This window comes from Gallus gallus, chromosome 11, assembly GCF_016699485.2.
Source record: "Gallus gallus isolate bGalGal1 chromosome 11, bGalGal1.mat.broiler.GRCg7b, whole genome shotgun sequence".
NCBI classification, from domain to species: Eukaryota; Metazoa; Chordata; class Aves; order Galliformes; family Phasianidae; genus Gallus; species Gallus gallus.
The window spans coordinates 5,814,230-5,835,082 of NC_052542.1; the positions used below are offsets into that span (position 1 = coordinate 5,814,230).

General features: G+C 42.6%; 2 protein-coding genes across 12 annotated transcripts in view; one reads left to right on the top strand and one right to left on the bottom strand.

Moving 5' to 3' along the window:
- CYLD (CYLD lysine 63 deubiquitinase) overlaps positions 1 to 20,853 on the bottom strand; it is an 81,511-nt gene that overhangs the window by 16,742 nt on the left and 43,916 nt on the right. For 2 of the 9 annotated variants that reach the window (XM_046899708.1, XM_046899707.1), the window contains 3 exons: positions 2,680 to 3,344; positions 1,349 to 1,651; positions 432 to 537 (listed from right to left, as the gene is read on the bottom strand). In XM_046899708.1, the coding sequence (XP_046755664.1) occupies positions 432 to 537; positions 1,349 to 1,651; positions 2,680 to 3,186 (916 nt within the window). In that variant the 5' untranslated portion in view covers positions 3,187 to 3,344. Of the gene's footprint in view, positions 1 to 431; positions 538 to 1,348; positions 1,652 to 2,679; positions 3,345 to 6,889; positions 7,629 to 8,588; positions 8,783 to 20,853 lie in introns of those variants that run through there. The other 7 variants (XM_040707151.2, XM_040707149.2, XM_040707150.2 and 4 more) reach the window with 7 other exon arrangements.
- SNX20 (sorting nexin 20) lies at positions 7,928 to 18,879 on the top strand. Of its 3 annotated transcripts, XM_046899433.1 has the most exons (6): positions 7,928 to 8,479; positions 8,609 to 8,917; positions 12,226 to 12,294; positions 14,030 to 14,202; positions 15,667 to 15,818; positions 17,976 to 18,879. In XM_046899433.1, the coding sequence occupies exons 4-6, from the start codon at positions 14,037 to 14,039 to the stop codon at positions 18,642 to 18,644; spliced, it is 987 nt and encodes a 328-aa protein (XP_046755389.1). In that variant the 5' UTR covers positions 7,928 to 8,479; positions 8,609 to 8,917; positions 12,226 to 12,294; positions 14,030 to 14,036; the 3' UTR covers positions 18,645 to 18,879. The 3 variants fall into 3 exon arrangements, with proteins under 3 accessions (XP_046755389.1, NP_001280250.2, XP_025009929.2); NM_001293321.2 differs by lacking the exon at positions 8,609 to 8,917 and having other exon boundaries at positions 7,977 to 8,479; positions 17,976 to 18,875; XM_025154161.3 differs by lacking the exons at positions 7,928 to 8,479; positions 8,609 to 8,917 and having other exon boundaries at positions 12,157 to 12,294.

The following is a 20,853-nucleotide window of genomic DNA, read 5'->3' on the forward strand; positions in this document are numbered from 1 at the left end:
TCACTGAATTAAGGGAACAGAGAATTTTTGAACAGCCTTGTTATGAATTTTTCAGAAACCTTTCAAATGTTTACTCACAGAATGCATAAGTAATGCTGCCAATACACTTCAACCCAAGGAAGAAATGCTTAATGATCCACAGTATTTAAATTCCTTGAGCCAAAAAGCATTCAAGAATGATTTCTGCTGTCGCCGCTCACATACTTAGGTATGTCTATATTATCCCACACAACTTGAAATGAACACTGTTCAATATTAGAATGGTTTCCACAAGTGAGATTGCAACCAACAGGAGGAAGAAACTGAAGAGAACACAAACTAATTTAGGTGAATTCAGCATACAGTAATTCCACAGTATTGTTTTAATCATGTAACCGTGCATAGGCAGAGATGTTATCCGTCTGCCTTAGGATTAAGAAAGGAGAGCATACCTGGTATAACATCATTGATATGCAAAAGAAGGGTACTTTCAACACTTGCAAAACTGCACAGCTGTATGCCATTGTATCTTCCATCCCAGTTTCCAATAGGATTATCCTAAAAATAGAAAAACATGTTACATGTATCCCAAGAAAAAAAAATAGGGCATGCAGAACACCTGTTTTCTGTACAGAAAAGTTTGTACAACCTGAGTCAAACATTAAGTCTTTAAAGACAAACATTCCTGTTCTTTTCTGAAATATCTCCTATTTTAACAATCATTCCCCTGCTACAACCCATTACTTTTACACAGGTTAGAACAGTTTTAGTGCTATTAAGTAACAGCTGTGGCAATCAAGGAAGTGGAAGCACCTGGTCTGAAAAGAAGCCTTGAACTGCCAAAAATTTGGAAGTAGCTCATTTTAAAAAAATCTGAGTTTCTAATTTTAATTACAAACTTAATGTCTCCCAGAAACATCAACCTTTAAATACTGAATTTTAAGTAGAAACTAAAATACAAACAAACCAAAGCTACATGGAAAAAATAAAAAATAAGAAAACTAACTAAAAAAAAAGGAATGCAACCTCATTATTTTTTCAAAGGCAGAACAAAGCCAGCCTCACAAGACAAACATTCAACGCTGTTACTTGAAGACTGACATCGAACACTGCAAGTGGCTCAGTGGAGGCTCCTCAGCGTAACCAGAATATTTGTCCTGAAGCATTTAGCATCAAATAGGGTTCTATTTACCTACTGACAAAAAAAACAGTTACTATCAAGGGACACTTTTGAACAGTACTGTTTAATTCCCATTTTAGGTCAGCCTCCACTGAAGCAGCTTGTGGATAATGTTTCTTCTTTTATATTGCATGTAATTTACTAGCTAACACACATGCAAAAGTTATTAAAGTCGGATTATTCTCTTACCATGTCCACTCCAACAACGTATCCTAAACTTTCGTTTCCTGGTAAGACATCACAGAATATAACTGTCCCATACTCTATACTCTCTCCTATCTTCAGAGAAACCCTGGAGTTGATCTCCAGAGGAGGAAGTTCTACCTGCATTGCGTCAACTGGAGCTGCATAGTCACTTTCCAGTTCATTGTCATCTTCTTCCACCAGCTCCAGTTTGTCCAAAGCAACAAAAACCCCACAGTCCTCATCACATCTGAAAAGCTGCTTGCCTTGGTACTGTCCATCAGTAAAGCCCTGGCCACGACCTTCTTCCTAAGTATCAGAGGGAGAAGAAAAGAAGAAGAAAAAAGAGCAGTGTATTTTGTGCCAATGCAGGCTACTTCAAAAACAGTAATATAACCCACTGATCTGGAGAACCCACAGTGTGAATTAGCATGATGAACTATCATTACACTGGGAGAAGTAGTCAGAATTTGCAGCAAATATACGCACTGTCTACCCTAAGGGATTAAATGGCAGAAAGCTTTTTACTTGGCAAAGAATGTGAAAGCCTGCAAAGAAAAGCCACAAGCTTTTCAAAGAATGAAAGATGCAGATTTTGCTTCTGTTATCAAATTTTTGCCAGGTCAAGGTGAGACTACTTCATACTAGACACAAATGTTAAGAAATCGAATGAAGAGAGATGGTTTTCATACGTGCTCAGGCCTGACATTCCCTGAAGTTCCTACTGGCAATTGCAAAGAGCGTGGAAAAAGTTCAACAACTTTGAAAAACACATTCCTAGAGCAAGAGTAGCAGTCTCCTGAATCTAATCCTTCAACATCTCATGCTACTGCAAGCGCAGCAGTACCTCACTGGAGAACCCAACAGAAATACTCTCTAACTAGCTGCAATTTGATTTTCTGTGCTCTGCAACAGCACTAAAATCTAGGCCTGTGCTTACAGGCTGTATCATGGCACTGCTGCCACACGCACAGAAAACCAAGGTACTCAACAGAAATCTGAGAGTCAGAAACTTGTCCCGATGGTAATGTACGTTATTAACTCTTTCTAGACTAGAAGAGTCAGAATATGTTCAAGTCTTTCTGCTAACCCCTGTGTCTCCATTAAATGCACAGCATACAAGGCTGATGGGATATGGTGTGATCTCACAGGTCGCATATATTTGATACACGGCTCATATTTATGATTTTTATGAAAAGACTGAAGGTCACAAAACTGTGGGGGTTGTACAGAGGGGTAACAAAGTTGCTAGATTCTGTTATAATTGCCGCTATAAAAAGCGTTTTCAGTTCATCTTACAAAATACATATGATACTCCCCCTTAGCAAGGAACTTACCAGCAGTTCTACTCCAAAATATATCCCTGTTAGGGACCTTTCCTGCAACAATGGTCCTCTGAAACGAACAACTCCAGGAAACTTCTCTTCTCCCGACCTAAGCTGTACTCTAACAGGTGAGCCAATATCTATTTGGATGCCTTTAGTTAACCTGCTTTTGCTTTTAAACAAGCTGTACCTTTCCTCACAGTTAGTAATTGCCAAAAGCAGTTCAGCTAGCTTTTCATTTATTTCGATAACATCCTTCTCATCCACAAAAAGAACTGCGTGGGGTTGTTCCAGAATCTTTAATCCAATCTGTAGTTTCTTGCCTTTACAAGGAATATTTCTGGAGTGTCCCATGGAAGAACGGTCTTGAAAAAATTGCCCGATGCTGCCCTTGGGCACCTTCAATAGTTTCTGAGTCTGCTTGTCTATGACACTGCATTCTTGGAGAAGCAAGTAAAAGATGCGCTCTTCCCAATAGGATGAACTTCCTTTTTCTTGACTCCATAACCCTGAACTCATTGTGATTGAAACTTCAGAAGCTCGCGCGGAAGATTTCAAGAAAAAAATAAAGCCGGTAATATACGTCTACTGAGCTTGAAAAATTCTACTGGAAGGTCCACGCTTTGTGAAACGATTCAGCTTTCATATTGTGAAGAACCAAATCCAGAGCAGAAGGCCTAAGAAAAACAGAAATAAAGGCAAACGTAAGCAGGGGAAATGCTGCTTGTCTTAAGTAAATGAACAGAAAATCTGTGAGCACAACCACTCCTCCAACAGAGCAAAAACACTTCAGCAAAATCCAAGGCAGCAGAAACAGCCACAGCCCCGCTGTCCACACACACACACACACACACACACACACACACACACTTGTGCTTGTTAATGCTATGCATTTCCTTCCCTTGTTTCCTTGAAAGGGCTATGGAAAAAGCGTACTGAAATACAGGAACTACTCAAGTGAAAGGATAAAAAAAAAATCTCAATTTCAAATGAACTGGAAAAGACATCCTCACAAATGATATTTTCTGGAAGCTTCTTGCTAGGAAGACCCTTCCTCATGCTCAGTGACTACTTACTTCCGACAAAGTGCACATCTGTCATCTCAGATAACGTTTTGTTTGAGTGAAGTAGAAAATTGTGTCAATGTAACAGATGAACAGAAAATGGAAATTCTACCCCTCTGCAATAGTCATTTCTTTAAGCAACAGAGATGGGCAGCTGCAGTAAGCAATAAACAGTGTATGAAAGCCAAATTGTGTCAGTGCTGAAACATCCCATTATGTAGCAAAATCTAGCAGCTTCCTTTATCATTTGAGAAAGGTAATACACTTCAACGAAGTAGGAAATCTATCAGTTAACAACGTAGTCTGGAAGAAAACACCTTTGTTAAACATTATCCTAAGAATTATAATTCTCAACCAATAAACTTAATATCTAAAAATATTTCATTGCTCACGGTAGCAGAAATACAAGTAACATATAGGTTGCTCCAACAGTAATGCCTCTTCTTTATTTTCAGAGACTACAACAGATACAGAGAGCAAAATAACACTATTTGATAAAGCAAATTCTCAGCTACAAAACACTATCTTTCAGCATAGTCACCACCATTCACTATGCATTTTCACTGGTGATGAACAAGAGCCTACATGCCGTGCTCAGACAAGTCTGCACCAGCAGAGGTGACCCACTGCTTCACAGCTGCTATAATGGCACAGCTGTTAGGAAAAATGATTGCCCACACATTGATTCTTTCATCAGCCCAAACAGATGGAAGTCCTAACACTCCAAATCCAGGCTATACAATGAATATGGCAGGACAGCCCAGTTAAGTTTGGCAGTGTGCTCCACAGCCTTCCAACTGTATGGGGCCTGGTGTTACTGTGTTGCAAGAGAAAGATTATCTACTTCTCTAGCCTTACTATCACAATGTAGCGGTCAGAGTTAATGGCATGTCCGGGTTCCAGAAATCCAGAAGGACCAACCCTTTCCTATCCCAAGAGACAGTGCACATCACTTTACCCACTCAGGGCTCCATCTTAAATTGATTCTTCAATGGGGAATTTACATATGGCCACCCCATGGACTGCTGTTCTGACTCTGGCTCACACTGGAGACATCACATCACCAGTAATGATGTGATCCAGGAAACTGTCACCTTCAACCTTGTTTTGGTTCAACAGGTGCTGACAAACTTGTGCTCAGTGCTCTTTCTCTTTCTGTGTATTTGTGGGACCCGCCCGGTGCAAACTCTGTGATATCCCAACACTGTCACCGTTGTTTCCAACACACTGAAGCTGATACTCAGCTCTATACACAGTTGTCTGGTGGTAATCCACCGGTTTGCACGGATGAGCTGATTGAGATGCTCTTCATTTGATGGTGCGACAGCTTTGCATTGCCATCAACAACACAGCTTGTCTTTCACATTACAGTCACCACTGCTGAAATCCACCGCCTCACTCAGCTCACATACACCGTCTGGTCACCACAGACATTCAGCAAGCATCAGTGGGCACCATTTTTTCCACATGAAGAATTCAAAAACACCTCTTCGCTTCATCCACACTTCCATGTCAGACACCAGTTGTCAGACTGCCCCTCTGCTGCCACCTGTCACACAGCAACAAAATGGAATGGAATATTGATGGGAAGGTTCAACCTCTACTGCCATCCCACCAACATCCACCTCTGACATTGTGGGCCAACGTAATAAAATAGAAGGCATTATTTTTGGAGCAGCCCTCGTACACACGTTACAGTTAGGAGAATGATGAATAATCTTCAATAGCTTAACAGTATTTGGGTTTTTTTTTGCTGAAGAGCAAGAAGGGTCCCATACAAGTTAAGAAGATATCCTCACATAAACTGCTGCATCACCACTCTGTGGTGCCAAAGTCAGTTAGCATTTAGTTGAAGGTAAAGTTTAACTTCAGCATAAAAAAAGCAAATATGTTTTGTCCTGACACTTCTTGCTATTCTCTTCCTCCAAGTCTTTTCTCCAATGGCATTTAAGTATCACAAGATCTACTGCTATTTTCTCCACTCAGTCTGATCTCAGTTTCAGGAGCTCTCAGAAAGACTCTATAAGTAATCATTTTCAACATATTTAAAGAAAGCTTTTAAACTCTTTTACATGAAGGAAAATAACAGCCGTGGAGCAGTTTAACTGTAAGCAACGTAACGTCTTTCAGCCACTGGGAATTCACACCTTCCTGTGCTGCCCTGCTAAGCCTCCAAGCAAGGCGCTGCCCAACAGAGCCAGGCCAGCTCTCAGCACAGCACATTTCATCTTCAAGATGTACACATAGGTGCCAGTCACTGCCACGCTTTGACACCTGCTGTAGCCCTATAGGAATTGATGCATTTTGGAGGTGTTTCCATTTTCAAAGTAATTTACATCTACAGGGCAGCATCTCACTAATAAATAAATAAACAATAAAGCCTGGCATACAGATCATCAATCAGTTAACAAGTTAAACTACAAAAATTCAATTGCTCTGATACACATGATCAACAACAAATATTAGAGTCCATTTAACTGCAAAATCCAACATCAGACCAAAACATCACGCAAGAGAAGCAATGAAGAATACAACAGGATCCTTTTTTCTCTAAAGTAATGAAATGACCGTGAGTATTTATAAGCTTACTCAGATGTCAAACCCAACTCCTACCTGAGTCCCACCTAGCTTTACTCTCCTCTACTTTTCCCACCTTGTCCTTCATAGCTCTGCAGTGCTCTCAGAAGGTGCACTTCACTCCCCTTTTCACAAGTCCTTCCACACAGCTAATCAATGCCCAGCACAATGCAACTGTCTCTGATACTGCAAGGATCCAGGTCCTTATTTCACTCTCAGTAACCATAACATTAAGTATGGAAACAACATATTAAGAGAAGTCTGCTCAAGAGCTGGAGAAGCAAGGAACACAGCAGGAAAGCTTTGTTGGCAGCTACCAACCCCCCAGTTCTACTCCACGTGCAGGTCCGCTGCAGTGTTATGTAATCTTAACACACTTCGTGGCAAAGAACTCAGTGAGAAAACACACGAATAGCTACAATCAGATTACAAAATAACTTCATACAATGCGCAATCCAAGTCCTGCCATCCACAGGGATGGCGCAAAGCCACTAAGTAAAGTGCTAACAAGTTTTCCACGATGACAAAGTTCGTTACCAGCATGTTACCACGACACAAAACATCTTTAAAAACTTATTTACCGCTTCTCCACTCTAAGCGCACCGTTCTGTGATAACAGCAGCGATAGAACAGCATTCCGATGGCACAGAAAAGCTAGCTGAGAAACGCACGTGCCAGGAGCGCGTTATTACAAAGCCGATGAGGACAGCAGGTGCCAGCAGCGGCTGCAGGCGGCCCCGCGCACACCTCGTGCGAGGAAAGAACTAAGAAGCTCCTTCAAAATATCAGCTAAAATATCACATGTCAATAAATTCACCGTTTCTAAAAGCAAACGCGGTTCGAGTTCCCGTTCTGACACAAGCGCTCCGCCCAGGAGGAAGAACGAGCCCAGTCGGTAACCGGCGGAAAGCCCCGGCGCTGCTGCCTTCAAGGCCGCCCCTCCCACCCACACCCCGGCAGCACCACCACGGCGCAACGCACGGCGCGGCCCCAACCGCGCTCCGCCCTAACGGCCACGGCACACAGCCGAGCGCGAGGGCTCGGCCCGCTCCCCGCCCCCAGGCCCGGGCCGGGCGAGACGGCCGCGGAGCGTTCCGTGGGCCGCGGGAAGGGCCCGATGGTCGACGCTGCGCCGCCGGGAGCGCTCGAGCGGAGCGACCGGGCCCCAGCGAGGGCCGCCCCTACCTGAGGGCGCCCAACGACGTGTGCCGCCTCGCCCGGCCCCCGCCCGCGCGCCTCCTCACCTGCTCGTCCCCGCCTCACGGCCCCATCCTCGGCGCACCACAGCTCCGCCACCAAAACGCAGCCTGCCGCTCCGCCGAGCCCGCCCCAGCCCCCCCGCGTCAGCCAATCGGCGAGAGACGGCACGGCCGCTTCGCGATGTCATTGGCGGAGAACGCCGCCCGGTGACGGGACGACTCGAGCTTCTACGTAGTCAAGATTGTGTGAGCCGCAGAGGAGGGCCCGGCAGGGGTGAGGAAGAGGCGGTCGGCCCTCCTGAGGGCGCCGATTGGCTGCGCGGAGCGCGAGGCGGGAGCGGGCCGCACTTCGGCGGCTGCGGGGGAGCCGATTGGGTGACGGCCGTGCTCGCTGCCTGCCCATTGGCGGCGGGGCCGTTTGTCTCGCGATGGCGGCGGGCTGCGCGTACAGCACAGGTGTCCGCGCAGTGCCGCGCGCGGAGGGCGGGCCCGCGGGGGCGGCTGTGTTCTGCGCGCCGCCAGCGGCCTTCCACAGGTGCGCGAAACAACGCTGCATACGGAGCTTAGCAAAACCAGGTGCAGCTCGTCCGCAGCCGAGCGTCTGAGGGTGCCGTCACCCGAGCGCGGCTCTACTGAGTCCAACCGGCAGCGGTGCTCGGGGCGAGCAGTCCTGCAGGAAGCAGAGGGCGCCGAGCTGCGTCCCGCCGCAGTGCCCGCTGCTCCACGCGGCCCCCGGCACGGCTGCTGAGCTGGGGAGCAAAGCAGGCTGTGCTGCGCTCAGCCTCCAGGTGGCTATCGCTCGCTGCGATTTGCTGCCTTTGACGCTGCTCCTACAAGCATCCGTGTGTGCTGAAATCCTGTTACCCAAAGGCTGCGATGTTTACACTCGACTTACGTAAAGCACCCGTGGAACTCGACTGTAAACACTAACGCCGTGGCCGTGCTGAAAGAAGGAAAGTCGACAGACACACAGTAAGAATTAGATAACGAAATACGAGCCAGGAATGGCTCTGCGCGGCATTATCTAGGAGCTGAAAAGCAAATATTTAGAAACGCTTATCTGGTCCGCGTAATTACGTACTCGGCTCTCGATGTTATCAGCAGGGAAAACGACCGACGTGCGCACACCGTGAGAAAGCCTTCACTGCGCACAGACGGAACAGCGCCCTCAAACGCAGCCCACCTTCACGTCCCACGGAGCCGCCGGGCGTGCGCTGCAGCTCCGCGCCGCTGACGGAGCACAGCTGGAAGGCAGCCCGAGCTCCTACTCACTCTGCAGCTCCTTCGTACTCCTTCAGCAGTATAAAGGAGCTGTGAAGCGATAGCAGGACTTGGGCAGCGTAAAATGGGCCTGCTGCATTTCTTTCACGTTCCAAACCCTGTCTGTAACGCCAGCACAACACATTTGCCGTTAAGTAGCACCATTTTTTTTCTTGATAAAAACATTCTGTAATAATGAAGTATTGTAAACAAATCCCACTTGCAGAAGACACACCGCCCTACAATTAAACATTACTTAAATATCAAGGGATTTAGTGCTGTGCCAGGACAGTGCTGTGCGATACATTTATCAGCACCCCAAAGTGCTGAATATTCATGCAGAACATATGATTATTTCCACTTCAAACACGGAAACGGGAACTATTTATGCAGCTGCAGTAAAAGAGAGGAAAAAAAGAGAGGAAAAATTCCTGCAGAAGCATCAAAGCAACATCACAGCACTTTCTTTACTATTAGTTGTGTGGTAGGAGAGGACTTGGACAAACATGCTGAGTATTCCTGCCCCCTCTTGGTATTTTTCCTTACCCGCAGTTGTAATGAATGATTTGGTACAATAAATCAGGATTTATTGCTAATACATAGCTTGGAGCCTGAGAGCAAACAGCAGCATGAGCCCTAGGAGGTCATCTGAAGCTGTATTTCACAGGGCTGGAGCTGAAGAGGTTTTATAATTGGGTATTACAGCCATATTCTTTAACTCAAATAGGAGCTTGCAATGCCCGTTAGAACAGGAAGAATCTGGTAGCAAACTGCAGTTCCTATGTAACGTGGGTTTATCTCATCAGTTTTCAAGCTCATATGAGTTTTAGATATTTCCTCTGTTGGGGTTTTGTAACTATGAGACTGGGAAAATGTTAACTGCCCAAATCAAGGCATGACATCTAACACTGTTGTGGCAGTCCCTTCTGGTTCTTTAACCGTCAAAAGCATGAACACTGGTCTTTCCCTCCAGGCATCCTTAACGTGACATCACAAGGCTAGCTCATCTGGTGGCTAATTACCCAGTTTTAGGCTGCTCTTCCTAAAATGAGTCATTTCCTCTTAAATATGTATGGAGGACATAATCCTATGACAACCACTTCTATGAACAGCAGTATTACAACTTTAACCTTGCCTTGCTCCTATGTTACTGCAGAACATTTTTTTTCCATATCCCTTGGTAAATGCATTTAATACTGTGCTCTCTGTGTATGTCAGACAAAGTCAATGCTTGTGCAGAATACAAACTCTGAGTAAGCCAGTGCATAAGCATCCTCTTTTCACCACTACATGTGACAGAGCACGTTTTCATTAAAATTTACCATTGTTTTATGAATAGCCAGATCAATTTAGAGGGTAAGAGCACTTGCTTGTCTCAGAACGGTATGCTGCTCCTATGAACGTTCTCCTTTGCTGCTGCTTAATCCTTCATATGGTATTTGACTGCTGAAAGTGAAAGTACAAGGAAAGAGCTATCAGTTATGCACTCTGCTAGCAAACCCCACTGTATATTGTAGATTTTTTCCGAATGTGTTAATCAAGCAGACATTCAGAAAAGTAAAACACTGCTAGACAAACAGCAGTTGGTCCCAGTGAAGGGCCAAGGGTTGCCTGGACCAAGCCTGAGAGCATGGGAGCAGCAGCCAGGTAACATGGATGCCACAGCTGATGGGGTTAGCAGTGGTCCTGGGGATGCTTCCTACCCACCCTTCAGGAACCAGCTGTAAGCAGAACAGCTGATGCTGCCAAGGCAGGCAGAATTCCTGCAGAACACCCTTGATTTGTAAGCTATTTCATATCACTCAGTCATGCTCATAATTGCAGATTTCACATCTTTTTAATCATCCAGGTTAATTAGACTAGGAGGTACTCACTCTGAAATAATTAAACATAAAGGTCATTATTAATAAACTGAAAAATATACTTTCTCCGTTTCCTTTGGCTTCATCAAGACCAGGACAAGAGCACAAAGCACCACAAAACAATACATTGTTTTTTGGCAACACATAAAGTAGCAAATTCAGAGTTCAAAGCTCAGATACGTCTGTGAACTGTCAGGATGAGTGAAATGCACTGAAATCCTCCTTGGATTTCATTCACAATTGTAACCAAACCCCTAAATCTAACTTTAAAGGAATGAGACTCGAGCCAGAAACCCATGCCTTGTCTACACTTAAAAGTGTTGGCTGGTACAGCTACACCTTAGAGCTGTATTGGCAAGCACAGATTTCTTTTCTGGTATAATTTAAATCACTTTCTGCATGGATGACATTAAATGGGCTACAGGACTCTGCCAGTATAACAGCATCTATGTTAAGGGTTTTGCCAGTATGGCTGGAGTTGCATAGGAGCGATTTTTCATCATTCTGACAGTTATTTTGGCAAAATGTCTACATTTAGAGAGAGTCCAAGTTAAAGTTGGCATTGTTTTATGTTGTGAATAAAGCTGAAGAGAGACATTGTCAGTTTCTGGCCCTGATCTTACATTATTTGAAATTGTTTGTTCTAAAGGAATGTGTGGGGCAGGATCCATGTGGTTCTTTGGATGTTTGCCTCCCACATTTGTGCTACATTAAAATCCCTTGGTTTTTCATTGAGTGAGCTTTGGCAACAGGGAAACTTACTTTACTAAAGAGATAGCATCCACACTGCTTACCCCAGGAATAGCCATCTCAGTGCTTTAAAGCGAATTTCCAAAGCGAAGTGAACTACAAAAGGAAGCATCTTGGCCAGTGGACATGGAGATTAATGCATCATTCTTCTTCGCTTTGTCCTCAGCTCAACAAAGAATTGAAGTACAGGATTAATTTTAGGCACACACAAGTTCATTTCAAGTTTAGTAGTCACGTCAAATATGATAATGTTCATTTTTGAACTTCAATTAAGCAGATATTTGAAATTAATCATATGTTTAAGTACTGTGTGGAATCAGGGGTTCTGTCAGAAGTGCAATTTTACATTGAACAAGGCTATTTATTGTGGTACCATCTGCATGTTCTTTCCTGAACTGGATGTTAAGTCTCTAAAGATGTCCTACAGGGCATATTTTTCCACATAAGAGCATTTACATATTTGACTCATTTTTCCTAATCTCTTATTTGCTAAGCATGGGTTTTTTTTTGGTTTCGGAAATCCATGCGGACGTGTTTTCATTGATTTTTTAATTGCATTGACTGTTGAGCTCCTTCCCCTGCCACGCTTTGTGTTTGCACGTGTAGGACTGGCTGGGGTTTGCAGCCCTGCCCTTGTGGCTCGAGCTGCATCGCTGCATCTTGTCTGCAGGCAGCAGCCGGGCTGTTCGAGGCAGATAGGAAACTTAATGCGCCAAAAGAGCAAGCCAATTGGACGAGGAAGTCTGATTTAATCAAGACTTCTTCCTTCCTTTCTGTAACATACAGAACGTGCCCGCTCAAAGCACACACACACACACACGTATTTTTCTGTCTTGAAAAATGCAGAGCAGGCCCCTCCTGACTTCGTACCGACTACGCGCGCACCACAGCTAAAACCTCCTCGGCGTTCCCCAGGTGAGCATTCTGCGCCCTTCGGTTTCTGCTGCTACTCATAACTCAGTGTGAGCGGTGTTTACTGTGACAGAGAGCAGGCCTGGTGTCTGGGCAAAGTAAAACTGTGTGATTTGCTGCAGGCTTCCTCATATTGTTTTCCAGTTTTGTTTTGTTTTTTTTAATGTAAAAATAAACAGTTGTTCAGTTAAAGCTGCCTACAGTGACTTGTAGGTGCGAAAGTGAAACAAAGTGCTCCTGTGAAGTACAAGTAGTTTTCAAAGCAGATATGTGGAGTCTTGCATATCATTGCATTTCTCTGACAAATCATATTTTACACTTATATTTATGTATTTAACATTACATGTATATATATAAAGATGTATATTTTGAATATAAATACACTCTTGCTTGTCAGGTTAGATTTTCTCACTTGTGAGTTTGTCTTTCTCATTTCTCATTTAATCTGGTGTATCTGAGATTATCCTTACACGAAAAACAAATATTTGAAACTTCATCCTCTTGGTATAAACTGTCACAGCTATCCACAGGGCTGAACAGCTGGAAATAACTGGCTACTCATCAGAGAGATCTCATCCCCTAGTCCAAATTCCAATAATAAGGGCTTCAGAATGCTCTTAATAACGAGAGTAACAATGTTCTTGTTTAGCCAGGGAAGGCAAAGGAAAGGCTGTTGCTACAGGAAAGCACTTCCGTTCTTTCCAGTGGGGAAAGTAATTGCTTTTCCTTGTATAGCTTACCAGAAATCAATAGGTCTGCTGAAGGAGTTTCCTCACCTCTGTGTCAGGCATTGCTCAACCCTGTGGTAGACAAGTGGTGGCAAAATGATATGTAGTAACACCTCTGCCTGCCTTGCTTAATAACCTTGTGCATTATTTTTACATCTCTAGCAAGGAAACTTGGATTATTTTAGAACAGGTTTTCATGTTATGTGATTTCCACCCACTCGATGAACTATGAGGAATACTCCCTCATACTAACTAACCAAACACAGCCCCCTGCCAGAGCTGTTAGGATGCTCTTAAAACATTCTCAACTGCTAGTAGAACACAATGATGTTTTAAATAGTTACTTAACAACATCATCATCATCTTAAGGAGACATCTACATGGCAGAATAACCAGCCCACTCTACAGAGTAGGAGTGTATTTTGTTAAGCATTTTATGAGTATCTGGCAAAATATCTGTCCAAAGAGGACAGACCTACAAACCTATCAGCAGCGCAGTATATGGACTAAAAGAGTAATAAAAAGGAAAATGCAGTGCATAATTAGAAAACTCTGATCACCTTCCACCTAGTCATTATCAGGCTGATTTTGTTCTCAGCATATAGCAACAAATCTCTGGAGAGAACCTGAAACTATGAAATAAAAAAATATATAATATATTGTTACAGGTATCACCTTATTTTGCCTTATAGGCCAACATAATGATTAAGAACAGATGGCAAGTTTGGGAGTCGTTAGAACAGTAACTACTAACAATATAAGAGAGCCGGACCGCTAGCGATACTAATAACGTCAGAGATCTGAGTTCATCTGAACTACCACTTGTGAGATTGAGGGCAAAGTACAATTGCCCTCCACTGAAGTTATGTTCTTCAGTGGTTCCCTTTACTTTATGTAAAACAATGTTCACAGGGAGCAATGAGGAAGCCAGTAAAAAAACATTACCAGACTGGATCTTCTAAAGGCATGCCACTAAGTAATGTCACATTTTTTATAATCTTTTGTGACAGCTTTGCAATGGAGCAGGACCCAGAGTGCACAGCAGAAAGGGAGCTGTTGGAAGCTGCAAGCACGATTGCTACATTTTCTATCACAGCTCCTCCAGATGAAGAACAAAGTCAACCCAAAGCTGAAATTTCTTGTGAACTGAGCAAAGAAAACCCAGGAAGAGACGACCTCCGAGGTAGATGCCATTCTTTCATTTTATTCTTCATATAGCTATTAATCTTTCATATTAAAAAAAAATGCTTTATTTACTACAATAGTAAAGTAGCATCAGCAAGGCAGATGCTACACCAGACACCTGACTGATACTAACCTGAGGCAGTAGTCTCTCACATGCCCTATGAAGCAGCAGCACTGCTTCAGCAGCAGCACATTTTTACTATGCCTAACATTACAGTTATTATGTTGTTGAATAAAATGTTAAATATAAACATAACATATATGATTTCATCAAGATTTTCAGCCTGTAAAGCTCTCATAAACAGCACCTCTCTCTCTCTCTAATAAATTATGCTTCGTAGAGAGCAAGCCAAACCCCAAAGGCACTGATAATTGAAACTGTATGACCAAACGATTAACAACATGTAAAAATGGGGCCACTGAGGAAGTACTACAGGGCCTTTATGTCTCTATTTCTGCACCAAGCAGTTATCCTCCCACTCATCTGTGGTCATTCATTTCCACTGTCTGAATGCTGGATAAGTTGTGGACTGACTTCAGCTGAGTGCATTGACAGATACATTGCTAACAGAAGACTGAGAACGCTGTGCCTGTGGAAATACAAATACTCCATTCCTTTTATCCACTTTGCTAGCCTGTATGCCACCTCATGAAAACTGTTGTCACCATATTTCAAAGACAGAGAAATCACCCTTTTGGAAGGCTGTGTCAAATTCCCCTGTGAGCAAACACTTCAACCAGCTGACCTACATTTTTACATGTGCATATATGGTGGGGATTTTTTGCGTGATTGTGACTGTGTGTGGGTGGTGAGGGAGGTGCACAAATAAATATCACTGTGGCATCACTTCAGCTACAAAAGAAAAGGAGGATGTGAGAATTCCTCCTTCAGCTGAGCTGGTTACTTGAGTTTCTCCTTTAAGGTTAGGATGTTCATGCTTTCTCAGCTTTAGCCTGTTACTGTGCAGCCCCAGTATCTGAATATGGTCAGTACTTCAATGCAAGTCTGAATTTGCATCTGCATTGTATTATCTCCTCATCTTAGTAATGATAGAAACATCTTAGCTGTATCTCCTCCTAGCCTGGAGAAACACCTGACTCAGAAGAGCAAGTCAGGGTTTGGTAGGGCTGCTTGTAGGACAGGGAGGTGGTACCACCCGCTCAGACTGTGCCTGAGGTTACAGCCTGGACATACAATGCTTCTTGTCAATGCTTTTCCATAGTAACATAAACGTATATGTTGCAGCCAATTTATTGTCTTTCAAATTCCAGAGCACTACAGCTTTCCTCAGATAATCTGGAGCTGTCTTTGTTAGCAGAGAAATCATTTAATCTATCGTGCTTTAGGTTTTGCTTTTGCAATGACAGAAATTCTAAGCTCCGCTTTCACAATAAAGGTGTAAAAGGTTTCCTTCCACGCACAAAGGTTATAATTTAAAATACTCAATATATTGTTTTTTAGATTCCAAAGCATCCCTAAGTCCCAACTCTTCAATGACCACTAAGGAGCTTCAGGAATACTGGAGGAATGAAAAAAGCCAGTGCAGACAGGTCAAACTCCTTTTTGAAATTCCATCAACCAGAATTGTAGAGCACCACTTATCTAAATATGTGGTAAGTGAAAAAATGAATATGTAAGAAGATCATTAATTTTTATTCACTCTACAGGGATCTGTGCAGCACACAGCATGCATCAGTACATGAAAGCCTCACTACGCCTGAGTTTTGCAAGCCGTGATCATACTGAGTAGAACCTGTTCTCGCTGTTCACATAGGCATAGCTGGTGGAATCTGCCCCTAAGAAACCCTCTGACAATTGCTTCATAAAACCTGCAACAGTAGAGAAGTGATATCAAGCAAATTAGTACTCAAATACCCTTTACACCTAGAGGCTTGTCAACATTAAAGAAATTCACACAAGTATCAATGTGGTTACACTTGCACCGACCTAAGCTGCTCTAACAGCTGCATTGTATTTATATAACTTCCACATTGAAGATTTATGTTAGCACAAGTGCAAAATTCTTTGCTGTTGACAAAGCTTAAGACATCCACCAGCTAGCACTCTTCTGGGACTGCTCCCCTTCCCTACCTAGGGCTCCATTAAATGATGTTTTTCTATTGCATTTTAAAGTGAAGCATGAGCACGAGGGGCAGGAATGAAGAACAGGTTGCATTTCTGATATCTTTTCTCAAAGCACTGAGACTTGTTTTTTTCTAATTCTACTCCTGGACTACTGGAGAACCGAGCTAGAGCAAGTCTCTTTCAGTACCCTGGTTGGTGATGCACAGAAAGGGATGTTTTGCAGCAGCCTCTGAGATCCATAGATTAAAAATGCTAACAGTCATTCTGCTGTTGCTGATGCAGCTCAGAATTTAAAGCAGGTACATTTACATTCTAGAGACCGTCCTAAGATCTCATTGTGTGCTATACACACCTATTTAGATGCTACTGTCTTGCACGTGCTGGAGAGTATCCAGCTTACTGAATAATTAAAAAATATTTTAGTACAGCTGTAAGAGGGCACTGTTATCACTTGGTGTACATGCAGGTAGTTAAACACAGCTACGTTACAACAAAATTGAGCCAATCTGAATGACAGTTTAATTAAATGGCATTTCTCCCCTTTCTCATGCATGCTCCATAAAGACAAAAAAATCAAGTACTTGTAAATTATTCACTTAGCTGCCCTTGCTAAAATGGCAACTTCAAAAATTGTTCATATGATTGCTTTGAACATGCTCCAAGAGTATATACACTTTTCAGCAGGGAGCAGGGCAAAATATAGGAAAATGTCACAGTGCCTACAAATGAAAAGAGATCAGAGAAGTCAGCTCAAATTTACAAACCTTTCAAGAAGTGCCTGTAAAGATCATTTACGAAGATTAAAACAGAGAATTTCTCTTTAAGGAAAAAAATAATAAAAAAAATCAAGGAATAGAATCAGAAAGAAACCACTGCTAGTACAGTTTTGCACCCTTCTATACCAGCACAGAAAACAACTCGTGTGCATTAAACTGCTCCAGTTGCTGTATAATTCAGTGAGAATGGGAGAAAGTTGAATGTGAACATGGTCCTCACCCAAAAGCCAGCAGTCCTTGCCCTTGGCTGGTGCACAGCGACACAGCTATGCTGGCCTCCCTGGAGCTCCACTGGTTTATGCGTATCAGATATTTGGCCCTTCTTCAACATTACTGTACTTGGATCAGGACCAAAGGAGAATATGTTTGTACACCACACAGCACTCAATGTTACTTTGCAGCTATTTTGAATATCGCATTCATTAGTTATTTTATTCTACACTAGCGAAGAACTACAGAAGCCATAGCATTGAGTACTGGTAACGTGGGACAGTGCTGCTGTTAGAGCAGGATTTTGGCTAGCACACACAGACTTTGGTAGAAGTGTCACTTCTTTGAATTATTTATATGCCAAGTAAGTTTGAATTACGGGACAAAGATTTAGAGGGGAAAAGAGACTCCAGAGTTGCTCCATCTTATTTTTGCATATCCCAAATATTAATGCCAAATATTCCTTCTTTCACAGTATGAATAATGTCTCCAAATCCCTAAGAAGTGTCCAATATGAACATTTCTGAGTATTATGGCCAATGTAAAATACACTGCATTCACTATTAAGTCTGGGAAATTCATTCTGTTCACTGACAACGACTGCAGCAGCCACAGCTGTTACAAACAAAGTATTTGTACAGACAGATGTGGCTGCATAGGGTTAGGATGGTCCTCATTTTTCTATTTTGTTGTGTTTAGATGTATAAAATCATAATTTTGCAAACGGGAAGCTTTGACAGCAACAAGTCTGTAATTGAACGGCGTTATTCTGATTTTGAGAAACTGCACAGAAATCTTCTGGAGGACTTCAGTGAGGAAATGGAAGATGTGACCTTTCCAAAAAAAGCCCTAACAGGGAACTTCACAGACGAAATAATCAGTGAGAGAAAATTGGCCTTTAAGGACTACCTGAGGCTTCTGTATTCGATGAAATTTATCAGGAGATCAAAAAAATTTATTGACTTTTTAACAAAGCCTGAGCTTCAGGAAGCATATGGCTGCCTGCGGGGTGGTCAGTACAACAAGGCCTTGGAAATCCTGCTGGAAGTCATCCGTCTGCAGGAAAGGCTGACCAGAGGCAACCCTGTTGCAATTGTCCCTACCCTCTGCGCTATTGTGGTGTGCCACAAGGACCTGGGAAATGCAGCAAGTGCCTTTGAATACGGGGAAAAGGCTCTGTCATACCTTTGCATGCGTAACAGTCACAAGTACTACATCCCGTTGTTAGAAGCAATGATCACTTTGGCATATGAGCTTGGCAAGGACTTTTTGTCTTTGCAAGAGAAACTGGAAGAATGGAAGGCAAAAAAAGATCCCGTACGTGTTTTTTCCCTGAAAGAGCTTGCAGTTCGGGAATATGTAAAATGAATACAAGAAGCAACTTTGTTAAAGTGCAAAGCTGCCTGCTTCTTTTCCTGAACACATTATCTTGTGTAATAATGTAAAGAGTAAAGAGCAATAATTGGAAATTACCTGTTAAGATAACATAACTTCAATAGGTGGGAAAAAAAAAAATCAAATATTTCTCAACATGCTGGGAAATTTTATATTTACTCTAGACCTAAGATTATTAAGGCTTTTGGAAATAAATTTGTAACAAGAAGTCTTGTATGGTTTGCTTATTTTGATAGTATTTTGAATATAAATCATTTTGTGTGGACCATCAGGAGAATACCATGAACAAAGCACTTAATCTGCAGAATCAACTGTATTGCTTGCTTATGGGAAAATTACTTCCTTTCAAGAAGAAAAATGCCTTTTCAGTCAACGCAACCTAAAGGACGCATCTTTGGACACTGATTGTAGGCTTTTGCTCCTCCAGGTGAAGCCCAATCAAACAGCACTTTGCCATTTCTGAGAATGCTGAATCCTACCCAACTTAATGAATCTGAAGGGATGACCTGAGGGAAGGTTAATAATCAACCTTGGCAGGAGTGAGGAACACTAATGATCACTCCATCAGATGTGAAAGAAGGTGTACCCTTGTTTGAGGCAACCTCCAAGTGCAGCTCAGACCTGAGTGCAAAATTCATACCCCACGCAATATACCCATAATGGGAAGGAAGTACAGAAGGGTGCTACTGAGGAGAACATCTGGCTAAAGATCAGCAGTATTTAATTCTGATTATCCAGCTGTGAGACACGTGGCTAATGGACAACCTGTCCTCAGCGTGTGCTTCTCTGCTGTCTTTCAGACATTTGTGTAAATTGGGCATTGCCTCAGTAACTGCCCAACTGGTAGCAGCTACTGTTTCAGTGGCTCTGAAATATTACATTAATTTCTTGAGGGACCCCATCACTGTATCTGACAGCTACACTTATCTTGGCCCTAATGCTGTTGTGAAAGCTTTCTAACAGCTGAAAACGTCTGTATTTAGCTGCTTCTGTACTTCTTCACACTTCTATACACTAGGAATAGTTTGGCAAACAGATTATCATAAATAACACAATTAACAGGTCATGCTAGCACAGTTCATTATTTTCAGCAGAATGTAGTCCACTGAGTACTTCTAGGTCTGTACTCCCGATACAAAAACCCAACTACATTGTCTGTAAATTAGAAATAACTGTACTAAGCTGCCTCCCAGATGTATAAAAGAATCAGCTAATTGAAAATGCACCGAACCTGAAAAACACTGTTGTGCATTGTTACAAGAATAATGGCTTGGAAAAAATATAGGATAATAGAAGGGCCTAGAATTGAAAGTTTGTATTTTAAGTAGTTTTTAACAGCTAGTAATTAAACTCAAAATATGAGTATTATTTATGTTATCTAACATATATTAGTATGTTTTTCTAGGTGTAACAAAAGTATGAGAATTGAGAGATTCAAAGGCTGATCCTCCCAGAATATACTATAGCAAGATAATTAAAATGGACCAAAGGTAGCACCTTCTTAAGGGGTCCTGTCTGAATCAGTGACAAAACTGTGACAAAAGCAGCATGTCCGTGTCACACTCAGGCAGCTTGGAGTAGAGGCAGGTAGGGAGCATGGCCGTGACTCTGTTCCACCTTCACAGCAGTTATGTGGTGAGAGATCATAACAACAGGAAAAAAAATAATTTCCCCACTTTTATTGCCTTCCCCCCCCCTCCCCATGTTTGCAGCACTGCATGCTGTCCAGCTTGCAGGAAAGCAACACATCAGAGGAATCTTGCTTAGACTTAACATGTGAAAATGCTGTAACTTTCCATCCCTGTAGAATTAACTGATCTATAGCTAACCAGTTTTCATTGGCATGGCAGTGAATAACAATATTGCTTTGCCCTCTTCTATTAAGTTATGTGTTACTTATACTTTATTCCAATATATCATTTTCCCCATTTTACAGCCTGGGGAATTGCGGTACAAATAAGAGAAGCGATTTTCTCCAAGTCTCATTTAGTGGTCTGGAGACCACACTGCTTGTCTGGATAAATGGCCAAGCATTACAGGCTGTACAGCTTTGCAAAACAGACACAGGCCTCCATCGCATGTTCTTAAGTTCAGCTTGGATGGTCAACAACAACCCAGCTTTATCCATGAGACAATTGCACCCGATGGCTGTGGCAGAAATACTTGAGGGAATCTGGCTGAC

Coding starts and splice junctions, on each gene's coding strand:
- SNX20 (XM_046899433.1), top strand. CDS start 14,037: ATGGAGCAGGACCCAGAGTGCACAGCAGAAAGGGAGCTGTTGGAAGCT. Junction 14,203..15,666: donor AGGAAGAGACGACCTCCGAG/GTAGATGCCATT, acceptor ATTGTTTTTTAG/ATTCCAAAGCATCCCTAAGT. Junction 15,819..17,975: donor ACCACTTATCTAAATATGTG/GTAAGTGAAAAA, acceptor TGTTGTGTTTAG/ATGTATAAAATCATAATTTT.